At 39.5% G+C, this 19855-nt stretch overlaps 1 protein-coding gene across 2 annotated transcripts in view; it reads right to left on the reverse strand.

Annotated features, from left to right (window-relative positions):
* Window positions 1-19855, reverse strand: part of ARHGAP23 (Rho GTPase activating protein 23) — a 1842805-nt gene that overhangs the window by 180207 nt on the left and 1642743 nt on the right. For both annotated transcript variants that reach the window (XM_044055365.1, XM_044055363.1), the window contains one exon: window positions 9552-9701. In XM_044055365.1, coding sequence (XP_043911300.1) covers window positions 9552-9701 — 150 coding nt within the window. The remainder of the gene's footprint in view (window positions 1-9551; window positions 9702-19855) is intronic.

Below are 19855 nucleotides of genomic sequence, written 5' to 3' on the forward strand. Positions count from 1 at the left end.
AGGAATCTAAGCTGATAATTGTATGCATCTGTCAATCAGCTATGCACACAGTACACCCAACTCCACTGTCAGTGGAAATTTTGGGAAAAAATTTCATACAACCAATTGGTAAAAAAGGGGCTATAAACAGAAAGATCACTTAAGAAAAACTCACAGTATCAGGTCTTTTAACAATGCACAAACTAAATCATCTTTTCTACTCCATGCAATATCCAGAGACAAGTTCAATTAATGGAATGTTTAAATTTGGTCCTAATAAGTGCTAAACAACATTTTAATATCTTCCCATAATCCCCATTCAAATAAACATTAAGTATTATTTAATATTTGTATTTTAAAATCTTTATAATCTATGGATTATACACCAATTAAATACATACGAGTAGATGTAACACATGCAAAGGGTCAACTACTGCAATACTACACCACTGCAAACGTAGGCGAGTATAGCAGCTTACAGATGAATTGCATGCTGCAAAGCTTCCTCAAAGAATCTCATTTAAAAAAAAAAAACAACTGACATCATTGGCTATGTGGTGTACAGGGATGAACTCTGACTACAACCCAGATGACCCAGGTTCGATCATCAGCCTGGATGCTGTAGATGCCAAATGAAGACAAGACATGAATGAAGCCTACGCCTGCTCATCTCTCTCACAGACTGGTGGCATGGGGGGGGGGGGGGTGTTGGTGCATGTCTCATGCCACAGTTCATTGTAGTGACCGGGGGCCAGAGTCAGACGCAGCGTGGGTGCAGCAACGTAGGACTAAGTCACTGTGAAGGTGAGGATACATTCCTAAAAATGTACACCTGCACACCTACAAGGCAATGCAATCCGACGCATGGTGGACAGGTATAACACAAAAATTGCAGTGTGCACAACATGAAGGAACTAAGAAGACTACATTTCCATCTGTCTCCCACATTGGTACATTTAAACCTGCTCTGCCACTAAAGGTGGTAGCTGGTAGCCCTTAGTCTGGGGGAGATAACTGGAAACAAGAGACCTGGAGATTAGGGGGATCTTCAGGCAGTACATGGTTCTGGTTAAGGGTGGATTGTAAAAAACAATCAAAGGAAATACAGTCTGGGAATGTATTTATTTTCAGATAATGCCACTGTACAGCTAAAACTAATGATCATATTTAAATAGCTACTAAACATAGTTTTCATTACAAAGATTGTAAAGCTCGGCAGTTACATACCCACATGACTCCATAACTGCAATAACACTTATCAAACCAAAACAAAACAGACACAAAATCAAGTTCCATAATATAAACTACTTACTTTTTAAATAATGCCACTGCAGAAAGCAGTAAACCATGTTTGGGTGTGGGTAATGGTGGTTTAATTCAAGGCTTGCCTTGCTTGGTCAGTCAGGCTTCACCCACTTGACCCAACTACATCATCCATGGTTAAATCCTCCATAGCCAACATACAAACAAAATTTATTGTTAAATTCACTACACCCTGCATTAAAGACCACTATGACCTCTTTCTTGGACAGACAGACAGACAGAAACTCAATGAATGAAGAGGGTTGTTATAAAAAAAAAATAAATAAATAAAAAAATAAATGAAAAGTAGCTCCATGAGATGCAGATTCATTACAATTATTTTTTTTTCAAGATGCAAAGTTGTAGTTCAGGGGGATTTTGCAAAAGTGGGGTCATATTTAACTTTTTTTTCTGCTACTTATTCTTCCATACTGTATGTTGGGACATCAGTCTTGCCTTGACCTCCTAGCCCATTCATTCTCCTTTCACTGGGGATAAAAAGCTAACGGAGTGGGGTCAGCATTTAGGCAGCCATCAGGGTTTTCTCCTCTTATTATTATACCCAACTCCATGGTGCATTGCCAGTAATACACTCCAAGAAGCAGCAGGGAATGGGTGTCAGCAAGGGCATGTCACTCACTTCCACATGTGCTCCCCTGCACTCTTTGGTCTCCAGTGGGGACTATTCCATGGGATCATATACCCAGGTAAACACCCTACCCCTTCCCACCAAAAAAAAAAGTAAGCTAGCTAAGCAATCCCGCCTCCATTTTCCCTTCCATCACTACAGTGTCAGATGCTACTCAAACTCAGCTGACCTGGTTCATTATTAGAGCTTTATATTTATTTGCTGATAGATTAAGAGATGGGAAGAAGAAACATTCTCTGGAGCATAAACAAAAAAAAGGAAAATTTCAGAATATGTACTATGGACAAAACAATACTAGGCAGTGACAAACATAAGAGTAGGGAAAAAGGATCAGAGGAAGCCACGACAGCATGTAGAGACTGGGCTTGCAACATGAAAGGTTTTGTTATACATAAACTGCCCTGTGTTATGTAAGGGTTAGGAAATCTTTTGAGAATGAAAAGGTATAGTTTTTTTTTTTTTTGGAAAATGACTTGTAGTTTAGGTACTTTCAGAGTGATATAATTTCATACTGATGTATCTGTTTTAAAAAAATATTAAGCAAATTCACCACAGTAAACACATTTTAAAAATAAAAAATAACCTTATCGGGTCCAGAGGGTCCCAAGATGTCTTAAAAATCAGACCAGCAGTGGTGGTGCTCGGTAGCGTTGTCGACTCACAGTCGGACACCTTCCGGTTCGATTCTCAGCTAGAGCATCCTCTGCGTGGAGATATGCGTGAATGGGAGTACCTTCGTTGAAGGTTGTGCATCAGGGCTGGTAACTCGGCATGTAAAAATCAACTACCAATCATTAGTGGACCGGAGTTCCGCTGTGGCGACCACTAACCAGGAAAAGCTGAAAGACACAACAACAACAACAAAGGCAGCACCATCCTGACATATTAATCACTTCCTCAGTGCTTTGCAAATGAAAAATATGGCAAGTGAGATTATGGCTCTTGTCTTAGAGTGGCTAGTCTTCAATTCTTGAGTAATATCCATTTAGAGTTTTGTACAGTGAAGTGTGCAATGACAATGGCCATGCTCTGCAACTGCAAATCACTTTGAAGTAGTTAAGGATGGCAGTGCCTAACAGTGCAAATGCTAACTTATGAGTGGTTTCTACATAAAGATATGCAAATTAGGGTAAACATGCCAGAGACAGCTGTTGTATAAGGAAATAATGAAACATGGTAGCATCAACTTCCAAGATGGCTGCACACAAAGAAACTGCTGGTTTAACACTCCCCCAGTGTGAAAACTGGGAAACAGTTTAAAAAGTCAGTACAAGTAATCAATTTGAGGAAGATAGTTTCTGGTTAGTATTTATATTGTCTGTATGCCAGCAAATATGAAAATTGGACAAAGTAAGCAAAAAATCAACCAGAAAAGGAACCCAAGAATGCTCTGGATGGGATGAACTTTGCAGATGTTTGGCAAAATGAAGTTCAAGTTTCAACTTCAGTCCAGAAGACAGCTTCTGGTAATTTAGAGGAAATTATAAAGCAAATGTATTCAGATGTATTTGAAGTAAGTGCGACACTGACAGAATATATACAGCCAATTACAAGAGGCTAGAAAATTTCAGAAGCTTTAAGTAGCTAGTCAGCTGTGGTGATAAAACTACAGAAATCACAGGCTGAAATGAACAAAAAAAATTGGCTGAACATCAGGCTTCTCAAGAACAACTATTTCAAAAACAGTGGCGTTACAAGACAGAGCACAAAGAGTAAATCTGAGATGTTTCCTCTGACCAGAGAAATACGCTTGAAGGAACAGCTTGCATTAATTATATAAAATCCAGATAATAAAATCAACAGGTGCTCCACAGCAGGATTTGTCAACTGACAGGTCACACCAAGTGTATGGTCCAAATATGGCAATCATTCAGTAATTGACACTTACATTAGTGATGATGCAATCATACTGGCAGAAGGAGCTTTTCTTGATAAAGCTGTAGAAAATGGAAAAGTTTTAAAAATTGTGGACACCAGAATGTTTGTGGAACATTATTATTCATTGTACACCAGGCAGAAGAGAAGTAATTTTACCCTGGTAGTCAGTGGATGTTGAGGGGCAGGCTAGAGACTCAAGCTGCTGTATACAGCTGCCTTCAGAATATTTCTGTCCTAACTAATCAAAAGCATTATAGATGCAGAAAAAGCCAAGGAGAAAATAAAGCTGAACCAACAATGTTTGAGCATATGAGTTAAAAGGGACTTTGTGTCTCAGTTTTCTGATAAGAACAAAGCCCACAAAGAGAGACTGCTAGTGAACTATTTTCCAGTGTTCTAAAGTAAAATGCTAGAATGAGAGTAAAAAGTTGATGAGCTGACTAGAAGGAGGAGTATTTTAGACTTGAACTAGAGACCAGTTTTGTGATACTGAAAGGATCAGGAAGACGACTAGCAACAACCATCTCAAATTAGTGAATAAATGGGAGAATCGTAAAAGTATTAGTCCCCATTAGTCACAATTTAGACTTGTGAACTGTGGTTCTACAAGAAGTGACTTAAAAAGACTGGAAGTCTGTTGACTGTGCTAAACTGGTGGAAGAACTGTAAAGCATAGATTCTACTTTGTCATTTATGCTTAGAATGATACTAAGGTGTCCGAAGTAGTAATGGAGTAAATAAACTATTGTTTTAATAAATACTTATATAAGATTTTCATAATGTAAACTGCATGCTACATTGTAAATTAGTCCTGTATAGTATGCAGTTATTTTAATTATGAGGTTGGGGAGTTTTAGTGGTCATTGCTGTATGTGCTAGTGATATTAGAATGAGAACATATATTTTCTTAGTTCCAATCTATCTAGGCTTTAGTCTGTAAAATAAGAAAATCTGGAAAAGAGCAAGTTAAAATTGATATAATACTGTGATCTTTGGCTGCTGGAGGGGAAAGTAGAAACTGTATTGATCATACCACATGTAGAATGAAATTATAAGTGCATCTGTTGTAAGGAGTTCTGTAGACTAATGCCCTACATTTAAGCTACAATTTGTCAAGCAGACAGGCTTGAAAATAAGAGAAAGGATGAAAGTCATGAAAATGGTAATTTTTTCCCTACATCTGCAAGGTTTCTAGTGTTTTTTTTCTTCCCCAGCACCTTTTTTTAGTTGTAGACAATGAGCCTGCAGGGGGAAGCAATAAATCATGAGGGGGCTGAATGGTGTGTTTTGAGTGCAATTTACAAGGGATATTCCTTGCATTTGCAAAATTACTAGCTGTATTTTTTTAATCATCTTCTGCTTTTGGTTGGAGACAATGAGTCCAGAGCTGCAAGCAATTAACTGTCTTAGTGGTGTGTTCTTATTAAATCTACAAGATGCAATGTCATTAACATTTAAATGTACTTGGGCAAGCAGTTCCATGAAAATAAATGAAAAGTAAACAGTTATACAAATAGTTGGCACGCCAGTAGCTTTAGTACTTTAACACAGGATATATAACAGTGCACAGTTTAGTTTAATTAAAGGTAGACACTACATACTTTAAGAGTAAAAGTTAATGTTTAGTGAAAGCATGCAAGTTGCTTTTCAAATCTGCAAGAGGAATAAAGATAAGACAAGAACATGTATAACCTCAAACTTGGAATAAGTATATCCTGTAGGTGCAGCCATTGACTTAGGGCAACTGCTTTTATTTACAAGGATAATCTTCTTTTTTGGATGGTAAACATAATTTTGTGTGTTTGCTGTAAGTTAAAAGGGAATGGTGGTTGAAAACATTGTTTTTGTTTAAGTATTCATACTGAAGTTTGTTTAGGAAAATGAAGTATGAGTTCAAACAGAAATGGGGAAAAACAACTGCATAAATAAGTCAGCTGACAAACATTAGTCCATGCACATAAGCTGCAAGATGGAAGCACATATTTAAAATAACAGTCATGTACAATACGTCGGAGAAACAGTTCTTTATCAGAATGTCTGTTTCATCAACATTAACATGGAATGTAAATCTGCTTTCAAGTATAGATAAAAAGAAACGGTGCTGACCTAAAGTAAGAGGGGTAGTTTAATATAGCAATGTTACAGGAGATTCAATCTGAAGAGAAAGAAACATGTGAATATGACAAAAGAGAATTTCAGGGTAGACATTCAATAGACTTTTAGGGTAAAATGAAAACGGGAGTAACAATAGTGATTGTGAGAAGTACTCTAATACTGACAGAAGGAAAAAGGACAATAATGGTAGATGTAATGTACTAGGAATTAATGGCTGGGAAGGAGAATTATACTAGCATGTATATTCAACCTAAAACTGCTACTATGGAGGTTATGGAATTTTTGGATGACATAATAAGCTTTCAACAGAGATTATTACTTTTGTGTGGGGATGGGAACCTGATTTTCAATAGTGGGGATATATCAGCGGGATCTAGAAGGGAAAATATAACAAAAGAGTATAGATTTCTGATGATGTATATGAGAATATTTGATAACAGAAGATAAGAATCCTAATGGAGAAACGGGTAGAGAGCGAAAGGCAATAGAATGGAAAGAGGTGAATTAATTTATTTGGACTGCTGAATAGAGATTGCCTTCTCTATCAAGGTTTGATATCAGAGTATAGGCAAAGAGAAAGAAATAGGGTGATCCTAAACAAACGTCTAGCACCAGTAGAGTTTTTAGTAGACTCTAGAACAAAAGCTGCTGTTCTAAAAAAGAATAATTAGTACAGCATACAAAATATTATAAGAATCAAATTACAGGAGGTTATAAAGGATTGGGTAAGAAAGACTGGATAAGCAATTCACAACGAAACAATGGGGAATATATGCACGTCTCCCAAATATGCAACAAAGTCTAGAAGATTTAAGATCTTTGCTTGGAAATGTTTACATAGGTGTTTTTATACCACAAGTAGACAGCAAATGTTGGAGTGTGATGGGAAAGAAAAAGGTAATTGGGAACACATCTTCTGAGAGCGTAATTAGTTGGCAGACAAGATTCCATGCAGACAGCTATCAGGGACATTGGGTGATCAAATTGGTGTTAACTACGGAAATTATTTTTTTGAGCTATGATACAGCATTGGAATTGCCTAGACATAGTAAGGCCTTGCGGAGTCTAATTTTGGTGGCTGCCAACAATGCAATTACTAGAAAATGGAAATCAAAGTTTAAACCAACTTCACTAGCAGTAGTGAATACAGTAACAGAGATAAAACAACTGAAACTGGGATCTTTCTTTAGAAAAGGGTAAGAGCAAATTACATAGGAAAAAATATAGGAATTGTGGGAACAATACATGCACAGGAGGAACGAGGTTTAAAAGAAGGTGGATGGTGCAGTGGTGCAGCGGTAGCATTGTCACCTCACAGCAAGAGGTTCTCTGGTTCGATTCTCAGCTGGGGTGCCTTCTGTGCGTAGTCTGCATGTCCTCCCTGTGTTCGTGTGGGTTTCCTCCGGGTGCTCTGGTTTCCTCCCACATTACAAAGACATGTATCTGGAGCATTTCACCTGGGGCATCCACTGAAAATTGGCTTTGTTCCAAGTAGGACTTTCCTGGTTAACAAATGTTAAATAAAAGATAAAACTAAAAAAGGCAGGATTTGAATGAGCTACTTATGTTTGACTGACAATGACTGAAAATATTACAAGTGATGTACAATGCTTGCAACTAAAATTATGTCAATATGGTTTACTTTCATTTATATAAATATACGATTGCCTATGTCATACATGATAATTTAATAAAGATGTTTCTTGTTTAATAAAAAGGAAGATGGGATTCCAGTAGCAGTAACTGAGAGAAAACATATATACTCCAGGATACAACAACTGGGTTAGACCGGATATAAATTATATTTGATGAGAGTAAGCATGTAATTTAAAGCTTTGGGACTCATCCAATACCTATATCAGATCATGCACCAATAAAAACTAAGATAAAGACACAGTGTAATGAAATAAAAATGAAACATCAGTGCTTTTGACTGTTAAAAAGAGAAATTTAAGGAAAGGTTAGTGAATACAATTCAAGAGTTATTAGTGAACACAAAAACTACTGAAGGGATAGCTGGTGGATAAAATAAAACTGTACTGTAAAAGTATTGTAGAAATGAGAGAGATGTATAATATGAGTAACTTAAGATTAATACATATTTTTAAATAGCTTCATTTTTATCTTTTTTATTTAGAGCACAATTGTCCCTGCATAGGTTTAAAGATTAGTACTAGGCTATCTACCCTTGTGGACCATTTTAAGCCTAGTCAGTTAACCCATGTGAGAATCAAACCCTGCACCTTGTGTCTGCAAGGTAAACAGCTTAACCATTATCCCAAACTCACTTTTACTAATGGTCTTACAGTATGCCTCACAAAAAAGCAAGCATGCAATACAAACATATGCATAAACACCACTGCTTAATTATTAACCAAGATAACCAGATTCTTCATAGCTCCTTTTTGTATTCTCACAGTAAAAATGAGCATTGGTGAGAAAAATGCACTGCTTGCAATTATGGCAGGCAGATGCTCAAAAACAGTTTTTGCATGTGTCTGAGGTTTTGGGGCATGCAGTGTCATGTTTTAATTGTGCTTTAAACAGATACACTTAAGTAAAAGATCCATCTAAAATGAATACAGATGATCAGAAAGGCAGCAAAGGTTTGTGCACTGCTTCAGCTGCATCTGACATGTACAAGCCTACTTTCTTAAGTGCTCCCATACTCAGCAAACTCAGGTTATCACCTTGCGCACCATAAACTGGTTTGTAATCCAGCCCAAACTACTGAATCCTAAATAAATAAGAATATATTCACTGTTTGAACTAGAATACTAAAAAATGCTTCTTTTAAACATGTTAAAAGTCATGCACAAGAATTTCAAAGCAAATGGTTTAAGAGTGCCTCAATCAATTGCTAAGCTACACTGATCAGTAACTTGAACATAATTAAAATATTGGCATTTCATTTTTAACACTTCTCATCAGTCTGGCCTTCTTTACAGAGATTCTTTTATTTATATAAATTGCAAAGAGAACTAGATATTTACTGTTAGCAGTGCCAGTGTGTAACTTTTTTCTCAACTGCTCTTATAGTTTAGCACAGTTTTGCTTTTAGTAACAGTACTGACAAAAGAATCTCATTCTGAAAAAGATGAGAACAGAAATTAAAAGTGCTCATTTGCAATAAAAATGTTGTTATAGGGGAAAAATGTTGAAATTTTGTAAAACACGGCATCTATCAATACTTACTAATTTAGCAAAGCTCTTCTCAGTTTTAATGAATTTCTATGGACAATTTACTGAAGTATACTATGTAATAACTAAAAAAAAATTTTACGTTGATAAATAAGGCATGCTTAGAATTAATTGGATATGACATTATTTCTCATGTCAATATGAAATAGATTAGCTTTGTCTCACTGGCCATGGCAGTGGCTATAATAAAATTATTTAAGTAAATTAATGAAAGTAAATGAAATGAAAATTAAATTTTGCACACATTACAATGGATGTGCCTCACAGAAGCAGGACAAACCTTATACAATGCATCAAATTAAAAAAAAAATCCATTTGCGACAAAAATGGTGGCAAAACAATGTTTTTCTGAGACATTAAAATACAACAGACAGAAGTTTATCCAAGTCAAGACCATAAAGCTGTACATAACAAATGTGGTACTCACCACAATCCTGTGAGTAGTGTCTTGTTATTGGGAAGGTGAAGGTTGGAGATGCAGGGCTTGTTACTATCACTGGAGCAGTAGAGCTGCAAACAACGGCTGAAGCAGGAACGTGCTCTGCCTTTAAATCAATGCTGGGACTCGTTGGCTCATCTGCGAATGCCAATATTAAGTGTTACTAGATGTTTTCTCCCAACATTTCACTATCACACCGTATACGTTTAGCATACTTGCAAACGCATTATCATGTCCAAATAGCGTTACACATTTAAGGTTGGTCACAGATGTTGCAGCTTCACCCATTACAGTCCCACTGCTCATACTTCAAAGCAATCACCCCGAAACAATACTGCATGAACCACATGTTTCACTAGAATGATAAAACTGCGATCGTACTAAGCATTAACTTGCCACAGCATTGCAGAACTAATGAATATACATATATCAGCTTTGGTAAATATGCAAAAACATAAACCACTTCTCCTGGAACTCTTCCCGGGACAGATAACCATTTTAAGGCAATATAACTATGGCAGCTGTAAGTCAGTTAAAAGCTTGCTGTGTATCCACCATACATTTAGTTAAGAAACGTTAAGCATTTTCAGATTCAATACATGCTACTTCTCAATGCATCTCAATATTTCTGTGTCATCAACTTTATTTACTTCATATCTATTTTCACTCAAGGTTTTCTATGTCATGATTGCTCAAGCACCAAGAGGAAGAAACTTTTTGCACTCTCATGACTTACATATCACAAAAAATGGCTCAACCAACTACAACAGCAACTTCTTTACTGGAAAGATAAGAGGAGCAAACCATGTTTACCTACTACTTGATATATGAAAGCTTGGCTACCCTAACATTTTCAAAAATTATTTCTTGTTATTCTTTGCATATAGAATTCAAAAATTCACTAACATTTCAGTGCTCATTGGTTGATGTCCAAGAGACCCCTTCCTCTTGATCCAGAGTTTCCATGCCTCAGGGACAGAACACCATTGTTGCACCTCACTAGGAGAGTGTAACTCCCTGCAATGAGCAGAAGGATTCATTCTCTTAAGCAATCAATCAATAAATATATTACATAAATTATTCAACTTACATTTACACATGCATTATCTAGAGGTAGAAACATCCTGCTAGACATAGCAGATGGGAACCATCCAGGAAAAAATGGCTACACAGATGAGTAAACGGCATCCATTGCAAACAGTCTTCTTGAATATCACCTAATGTTGGCATTACTTGCATATCTACTGCATCTGTTGAAAGCCCCAGTGGGTTAGAGGGATAAATTCCTGGGTATAGCCCAGTAGACCACAGTTCGATTAGTGGTGCAAGTGACTGTTGGGAGCTGGCAGGGGAGGATACACATATCCACCACTGAGAGGGGAGTGCGGTAGGAGCAGGATGCACACAGCCACAATCCCTGACAGGAGAGGCGATACTGAAGTGTGTAATACATGGATGGTCTTTTGGCACTCAGAGCCACCACATGCTGGAAGTTTTCATTAGCAGCATGCAGGTGCACACACTTGTAAGGAGAAGTCATCAAAAATTTCCATAATGATGTAGACAAGTTCAACATCCACTGCCCAGGTGGTGAGGTTTGGCCATACAAAACAGGACCCTTATTGCAAGGACGCCAGCAAGGGCACAAACAAGCTTTGTGGCCAGCTGTATGATGGCACCTCCTGATGGCTTTCAACCCTGTACTGTACTGTAATTTCCTAGGATGGGGAGCGTGCTAATCAGCAGGTATGGGGGCAAAAAGCACTCAAAAAAAATACCTGCTGAGTCATACTCTGAGGGACCTTGTGATGACTAGATAGCTGTGAAGAACCCAAGCAACATGACCTCCTGTAAAAGAGGAAGGCAGAGGGCAGTAAGACAGAACAAGCCATTAGACAGAGAAGTCGGAAGAGACAACCTTACCACACATAAGTGTCAAATAAATTTTTCCCCCTTGAGTGGAGAGCCAGACATCAGTGTTTGATGAACGTAAGACCCAAGGACCACTAGTGCACACGTCAGCTATTGGCATGTTCTAGAAAATTCAATGCTGCAACCCCTTCATGGAATGTTCATTGCCAGTGTCTGCCAGCAGGTGATTGTCCATACAATGGCCAAAATGATGGCGCTGATGAAGAGTTTGGAGTCTCATTTTGTCAAGTGTAACATTATGCTTACATGTGTAGAAGGAAAGGAAGCAGCGACTCTTCTTCAGCTCATGCACCCTACAACGGCAGGACTGAAGATGCACACCCAAGGAACAGGGTCATACAGCCCCCTACATATACACATGCCTTAACTAATCCAAGGAAATGGCTGCAATGGTTTACCTAATGCTCTGAAGAAAATGAAGGCTGGCTCCCAGTCACATCCTGTTGTTGTGGAACACTAAGAGGGGTTCTGTACACAACGTGAAGCTTCCCAACCTTGTTTGATGGATGTAATTTGCACCAGAAACAATGCCTTCTAAGAGATGATCTTCACGTCAGAAGATGGATTGTCTCAAGGAGGTTTCTTCAGAGGATAAGAGATATCCCTGAAGAGAAAATCCCTTCATAAAATGCTTACTATGTCTACTGTAGGCCATAGACTATGCAAGAAAATTAAAGAAACTTGCATTAGAATGTCAAGTCCACATGGAAAATTCTTGAGGGAGGCAGATATCTTCTGCAAGGCTGGCAAAATAACAGTCTTCAGTTTTAAGAGCAACAGCACTGCCATCTCGCAGGCAATTTTGCTCTGAGGATTAAGTTTCTGATGTGCCAGACAGACTCATTTTACAAACCCAGGTTTTACTCTCTCTGTCCTTCACTTGCAAACTACACAGCTGGACTTAAGCATACAGAACTCCTAGGTCACCTATGAAAATATGCACTTGTCTTGATCTAATGGGTTAAGCTACTTAAAATAACACAGAAAACAGGGTTGGGTACCACAGTGTATACTAATGGCAAGGAGGAGGAATGTGCCAACGCAGTCATTATAAATGAAAGGGTAGCGTACTTTCTTGTTTAAATTTCAATAAGAACTATATAAGTAATAGAAAACAATGAAAGCAGAGTATCTCAGGGAAGGAACAATCATAACTGTCAGTGTGTTTTTACTATACATCACAGTGGTACCAAGGCAGGAGATTACAAGAACTGTTACAGACAGCAAAGGAAAAGCATTTCAAAATTAGAAGTCAAACAAAAAGAGGCAATAGAAAATGCAGGTTTCACGAGTGAAACAACTCCTTTGTGACCGATAATCGCTGGTACAATAACAAAACAGAACACAACAGTTGAAAGAGAAGCATCTTTGAAAGTCCCAAAACACAGAAAAATGCACCCCTCACATCTACTGCTTGCACATACCAACTAAACACAGTGTATGACAAAAATTGCCAAAATGCCAGAAAGTCTTTGAATTCAAAAAGACAACAGTGCAACCACACGATCACTACAGTACTGTACTTAGTTAAGCACCTCAAAAAGATGGCCAACTACTATTTGTGTGAGAAGAGTTCTAATAGCTGAAATAAAAAGGTCGAGAAAGAAAAACATGCTGATTCAAAAAGCAGATAGCATCAAGTACACAGCTAAAGAGAATATTACTCAGCTGGTTATGACTAAGCAAGTGTGTATGCATGACCAAAGGGCAACTTCAGGTGTACTCTCCAGTCCAGCTGGTGAATCTGGGTATCCTGAGGCAATGTTACAACTGCCTCATGTACACAGACAGCCCTCTCCTCCTACCACAAAACACTAACATATGCAAGAGATGCAATTATACAGCCAAACTGGAGGTTAAGGTTTCTCCACCCAAGACTGGAACAGGCAGTCATGAGGAGAAGGATAACACTTGGACCACACCTCCAGCATCACATAGACCTACTAAACCAGCACTGGCAAAAAATACACATAAATACACAAAATCATACTCAAAGGCTCTAAATAAAAACCTGCAAAAGCATCAGACAGCTCCAAAGCAGACACCCACAAAACCTGCACCTCCCGTCACAAACCAGACAACACATAAAACACAAAATCAATGTGCCGCACAATCACAGCCCTTAAGGCGAAATAACATACCTAACACACTAGTAATAGGTGACTCAATAGTAAGGCACACTGACGCCCCACTCACTAGGCTGGACAAGGAGAAGGTTACTGTTAGCTGCCTATCGGGAGCGAGAATCCACCACATAACACAAGCATTCAGGTCACTCCAGTACAAGTACAAATATGACTCTGTCATTGTTCATGTTGGGGTGAATGACCTGAAATGTACCTCCCTGGACTACACGAAAAGAGACATAGAAGACCTCTCTGATCATGTAGCCCAGGTGGGTATGACCCTGACCCTGAGTAGCATCCTACCCTCACCAAGAATGATACCTCAGTATAAAGAAAAAATGATCAATTTCAACAATTGGCTAAGCTTCTGGTGTCATTCAAAGCGGATCCAGTGTCTGTCAGCCTGGGATGACATGCTCGACAAGCCGCGTTGCTTCGCAAGAGACGGCTTGCACCTGTCACCCCTTGGCTTTCGAATACTGGCCAAGGCTGTTGCTGCCCCCATAGTGCCTTTTAGGCAAGGCTCAAAATTCAAACCCACCACCGTAAACAGCACAAGTAAAAAAAAAATGAGGTTTATGCTACTCAACGCCAGGAGTTTAAATCTCAAAATGTGTGCGCTCGAAGCACTCCTATGCATGGAGAATGTGAACGTGGACATCTGTGCAGTAACTGAAACCTGGTTCAACACTCCAGAGAGTACTCCAGCACTACTGGGCTACAACTCCTACCACACATTTCGGTGACAGAACACGGTCCGAAACACAAAAGGAGGGGGGTGTATCCATATTCATCAAGGATACTCACATCTCCAGGTTAGTGGTGCAGCATGATATCTCGGAGATCATCCATGTGCAACTAACATCGGGCAAATCTGCAATGCAAATTGTGGCCTGCTACAGATCACCCTCATATGACCCAGGACCACCACTCCACCTTTCTAGAGACACTGGAAAACATGAAGGTCCTATCGAACACCCTGATATTAGGCGATTTCAATTACCCTACCATTAACTGGGAAAACTACTTGAGTACAAACTCCCAGGCTCAGCGCTTCCTGGAATTTATCAACTCAAATGCCCTGGATCAGCTGGTAAACTCCCATACCAGAGGCCACAACATATTGGACCTGGCTGTCACCAACATGGGCGACAGGTGTTCCGTACCGGAGGTCAACCCATCACTGGTTAGATCAGACCATAAACTAATCACCCTGGATGTCCACACCCCACCACCACCCCCAACCAAGTAAACCACAGTGAAAAACTTTTCTAAAGCAAACTTCACCTTACTTAAGGCAGAGGTGGTAAGTTTCACAGCCCCCACGCTAAAGGATAACACTGCCCAAAATACAGAATCCTTTACAATTGTACTCTATGAGCACCTACAAGGATGCATGGATTGTGCCATCCCTAGCAAGACCAAGACTCACTCCCCTAAGAGAAGGAAACCAGTCTGGTGGCCCCCTGCCATAAACAGGTTATACAACAGAAGGAGGAAACTAGTTCAGAAAAAAAGCAAATCACAAGAAGGAAAGACATCCCTGATCAGTATCAGTAAGAAACTAAAGTCCCTCATAAAATCATCCAAGGCTAACTTCGAAAGAAAAATAGCCAAGGATTCAAAAGACAACCACAAAGCCTTCTTTAGCTATGTCAAGAATCTAAGTGGCAACTCGCAGATATGCTCTGAGTTAGTGCAAAAGAGCACAAAATATACTGAACCCACTGATAGATAGATTCAGTGCAAACTTCACCTCCATCTCACCTTCAAAAGGGCCCACAACAATACCGGAAAAGTGTAGTGTCCTGGAAATCACAGAAGTACAGGTGAAAACAGCCCATTCAAAAGCCAAAAACACAACATCAATGGGGCCAGATGGTGTCCCAGGCTGCGTCTTGCACGAACTACAGAACAAACTAACTCCCCACCTAAACACGCTGTTCAACGTCAGCCTCTCCACAGGCTACGTGCCCATAGAATGGTGCACATCAACGGTTATTCCGCTCCACAAAGGAGGGGCCACAACTGACCCTGGTAACTATCGCCCCATAAGCCTGACTAGCCTGGTCTGCAAGGCTATGGAGCGCATCATTATGGAACTCATTATCAAAGACATTGGGAACCTCCAAACACTTGACCTGACCCAATTCGGCTTTGTTAAGGGCAGATCATGCCTACTAAACCTGGTTGACTTCTTCGATACAGTCACCAAGGCCACAGACGAGGGAAAGGTGGTTCACACAGCCTACCTTGACCTCACCAAGGCGTTCAACACCATTCCTGACTCAGGTATTATAGAAAAACTCACCAGCCTGAACATAAACCCCTACGTCACAAGATGGGTTGCCAACTGGCTTACAGACAGAACTCACACGGTAAGAATTGTGGGCTCCAGGTCTGACTCTAAACCAGTCACAAGTGGTGTCCTGCAAGGCTCGGTTCTGGGACCCCTACTGTTCGGCATACATTTCTCAGAAGTACAGGCAAACACAGGAGGACTACGGCTAACCAAGTTCACTGATGACTGCAAACTGGGAGCCATAACTGACTCTCCGGCTGACACGGACATCCTTCAAAAAGGCCTTACTGAGACAGACACCTGGTGTCAAAGTCATGGCCTCAAGCTAAATGCCAAAAAATGCATAGTCATCCCGTATGGGAAAAACAAAACACCCACGAATTACCACATAGGCGGCAGCCCCCTTAATACAGAAGAGGTAATAAGAGATCTGAGGACCCAGGTAGATAGTAATCTCTCCTTTGACAATCATATTGCCAAAGTAGTTATGAAATCCTTCTATGTGGCCCATCTAATTACTAAAAGGTTTGCATCTAGAAATAAAGAGGTTATAGTGCCCCTCTACTCGTCACTCATCAGACCCATCATAGAGTACAATGCCCCATTTGGGATGTACCTCACAAGACACTTCCAACAGCTGGAAAGACCACAAAAGCACCTCACCAAGAGGATTACTGGCCTCAAACATATGTCCTATGTAGCCCAACTGAAAGAACTCCAGCTGTACTCAGTGGCATATTGCTTACTCAGAGGTGATCTCTGCCTGACTTACAAAGCCATGTCCAACTCAGAATTGATGGGACATGCTCCACCTAAAGAAATCCAAGTCACTGTGAGCCATGCTCTCTAGTAAGCTAAACCTCGCCACAACAATAAACAGAACAAGCTGGAGGGACAGATTCCTGTCACAGAGACTCCCCATGCTTTGGAACAAAATTCCTAACTACATTAGGCAGAGCCCCTCACTAACACTCTTCAAGAGAAGCCTTGACGAGTGGATGGGTAACAGAAAATACACTCCTCGGATCACTTCATTGGCTCTGCTTGACAGAGGCTCAGTTAATTAATCAATGGGGCGGTGAAAGCCGACACACTCTGGCTAGGCTTAAAAATGCCCTCGGGCAGATAGCCTAGTACCTACCTATGAACCTATAAATGCAACTCTAAGTTAGAGTACAGTAATGGCTATGGGGGGGGGGCACTGTTCATGATTAAAAGTACAAAAGATGAATATGAGCAACAAGCGAAATATCAGATCTGTGGATAAGACGTCCTTGCATTTATTGGTTAAAGAAAATAAAAATAAAAGTGTAATATATTTGTTTGGAGTACTGTGACAAAGCAATTGGGTACGTGCAAGGTGAAGGTTGGGAGGGGTGAAATACACGGACATGGAGTCTGATGTGAAAGTGTTGCAACTGAAAGGATTAGCATGCGACAAGGGTCAAGGGATTTATAATCTGCCTTCCCAAAAGTAGAATGAACTGGGGCAAAGTATAGCACGGCACTGGGCTGCATTCACGGAAATATCATTCCAAACTAATTCTCTGCCCAAGGACTGAAGGTATCTCTAGTGATGCCATTGTCTAAAAAGGATGCAGTGACGATCCAAACAGTTACACACCTTTATGTTTAACATTTGCTGCATGAATGTGATAGTCTAAGTTTCTAAAGAAAACTGCTGAATTTCTTATTTGTAATGGTCAATGCAGTGGCATGACCACAGAAGTGTCTGCCTCATACTCTATGACCCAGGGTTTAGTTCTGACGTCAGGTAACTACAGTCAGAGGTAACTACAGTCAGCATGATGCCTGCATCTCTGCAAGTCTTCTCCAGGTACACTTCTTTATTAACATACCTAAATAACAATTTGGTTAAGTAACTAACCTAAAATTTATGGAACACATCTGTCCTTGCAAATGTGGTCTGGGGCATGGCATAAGACAGTAAACAATCAGTTTACTTATCTAGTTAAGTAACAAAACTAAAACAGATTTACTGTGGGCTGCCATAAAGGATTAAAGGTGATGGCACAGGCGGGCACAGATAATGAAGTGATGTGTTCATAGACTTTTTAAGGGCATCTGGCTCTGTGTTTCAAGCGAGGTATACTACCAAACCTAGTTGGCCTAATTGCATAAGGGTTTATTCCAAACTATGCCATGGTGAGCAGGCTTCAATGGTCTTGGGCAACAGATGGCTGGCTAGGGAATTCATACTTATTTACTGAAGGATTATGCTTTATAAGAGACAAACACACAAACATGATTCAAAGAACATGATTTCAAGCTTTTTTTTTGCAGCGGGGTGAGGGAAAACCTCCCTGCACATTGCATGTTTGATGAGACCCTCTCCATATCCCCCTAAGTTATACAAACCAACTCCACAGTCACACAGGAATGAAGTAAGTGCAACGACCCCTTTTCACTGAAAGTGGTTTTCAGTGATTTCATGCTCACACTGCCTTCCGTTGAAGAACAACCGTTCAGCTAACTTTCACATTCTTTGCTGGGGTATGGTGTTGAGGGTGGGATGCAGCATGGAATGACCTGCTCTGTCACCCCTTGGGTGAAGACAAAATGGGCTAATAACATTTCAAGGAGACCTCTTGGCAGTGGGCTAATGTGACTGACAATACCCTTTCACAGTCTTGGAAACTGGCAGACCTTCCGCAAGCATTCCTGCAGGATTGTGGATTCTGTAGCCCTGGTTTTCAACATCACAAACAGGAGCACTCAATGTTTATTTATTCAGGCATATCTACCTCTCTCTCTCGCTCCTCATATATATATATATATATATATATATGTATATATATATATATATATATATATATATATATATATATATGTATATATATATATATATATATATATATATGTATGTAGATACACACAATGTATGTATCTATCTATATATATATATATATATATATATATATATATATATATATATATATATATATATATATATACACACACACACACACACACACACACAAAATCTTAAAATATTGAAAATAGAATTCTCTCTTTCCCTACTGTTGTGTGTGATTCCGGAGTTGGCATATATAATTAGTAGAGGGTGCAGGGGATGGGCTTGCCCCAATGCATTAAACAAGTGTCAACATCTTGTGCTGGACATTATTTTTGTTTGAACTTTTTTTTTTGAACAAACAGAACCACACACACAAACTTATGTATGTATATACATTCATATTCTCTGCCACATCTCACTAATAATTTGACACTCATGCTACCTCAGGTGCTGGCGAACAAGAAGCTGATGCCATAAAACAGAAATACAAAATGTAAAGTATACAACAGTAAGAATGTGATCCAAATCTGCCAGATGACTTAAGAACGTCAAGGAAGGGAAATTGGGGAGTATCACTAGCAATAACGGTAGCAGTGTTTAAGGTCTATGGTAACACTGACAAAGCAATTTTGAGTGCAGGAAAGTTTGTCTGCAGAGGATTTAAATGAAGGAAAAGCAGTCCAAGACAATAGTTTTTATCACAAAAGGAAGTTAAACTACAGATGTGGTCTAAAAACTGTAACCGGCTAAGAAGTGCACAATTCTCCATTTCAGTACAAGGAAGGCACAATGTACAGATGTTAAAATGCTGCCTTGTTTTGAAGTTCACAGAAAAGAATTACAGGACCCTTGGTTACCTGCTGGATGGCTCTGAGTGGAATGCATTACTAATCAGCAAGAACTGGTAACCGAATGTTAGGATGGGGAAATGAGCAAAAGCAGGTCTTGTAACTACAAGGCCCAGACTTGATAATCCGCATCAATGTATTCAACCTGAAATACTTTAAGGCATTACTAATCAGCAAGAACTGGTAACCGAATGTTAGGATGGGGAAATGAGCAAAAGCAGGTCTTGTAACTACAAGGCCCAGACTTGATAATCCCCATCAATGTA

This window comes from Protopterus annectens, chromosome 13.part0 (assembly GCF_019279795.1).
Source record: "Protopterus annectens isolate FY-2018-M chromosome 13.part0, PAN1.0, whole genome shotgun sequence".
NCBI classification, from domain to species: domain Eukaryota; kingdom Metazoa; phylum Chordata; order Ceratodontiformes; family Protopteridae; genus Protopterus; species Protopterus annectens.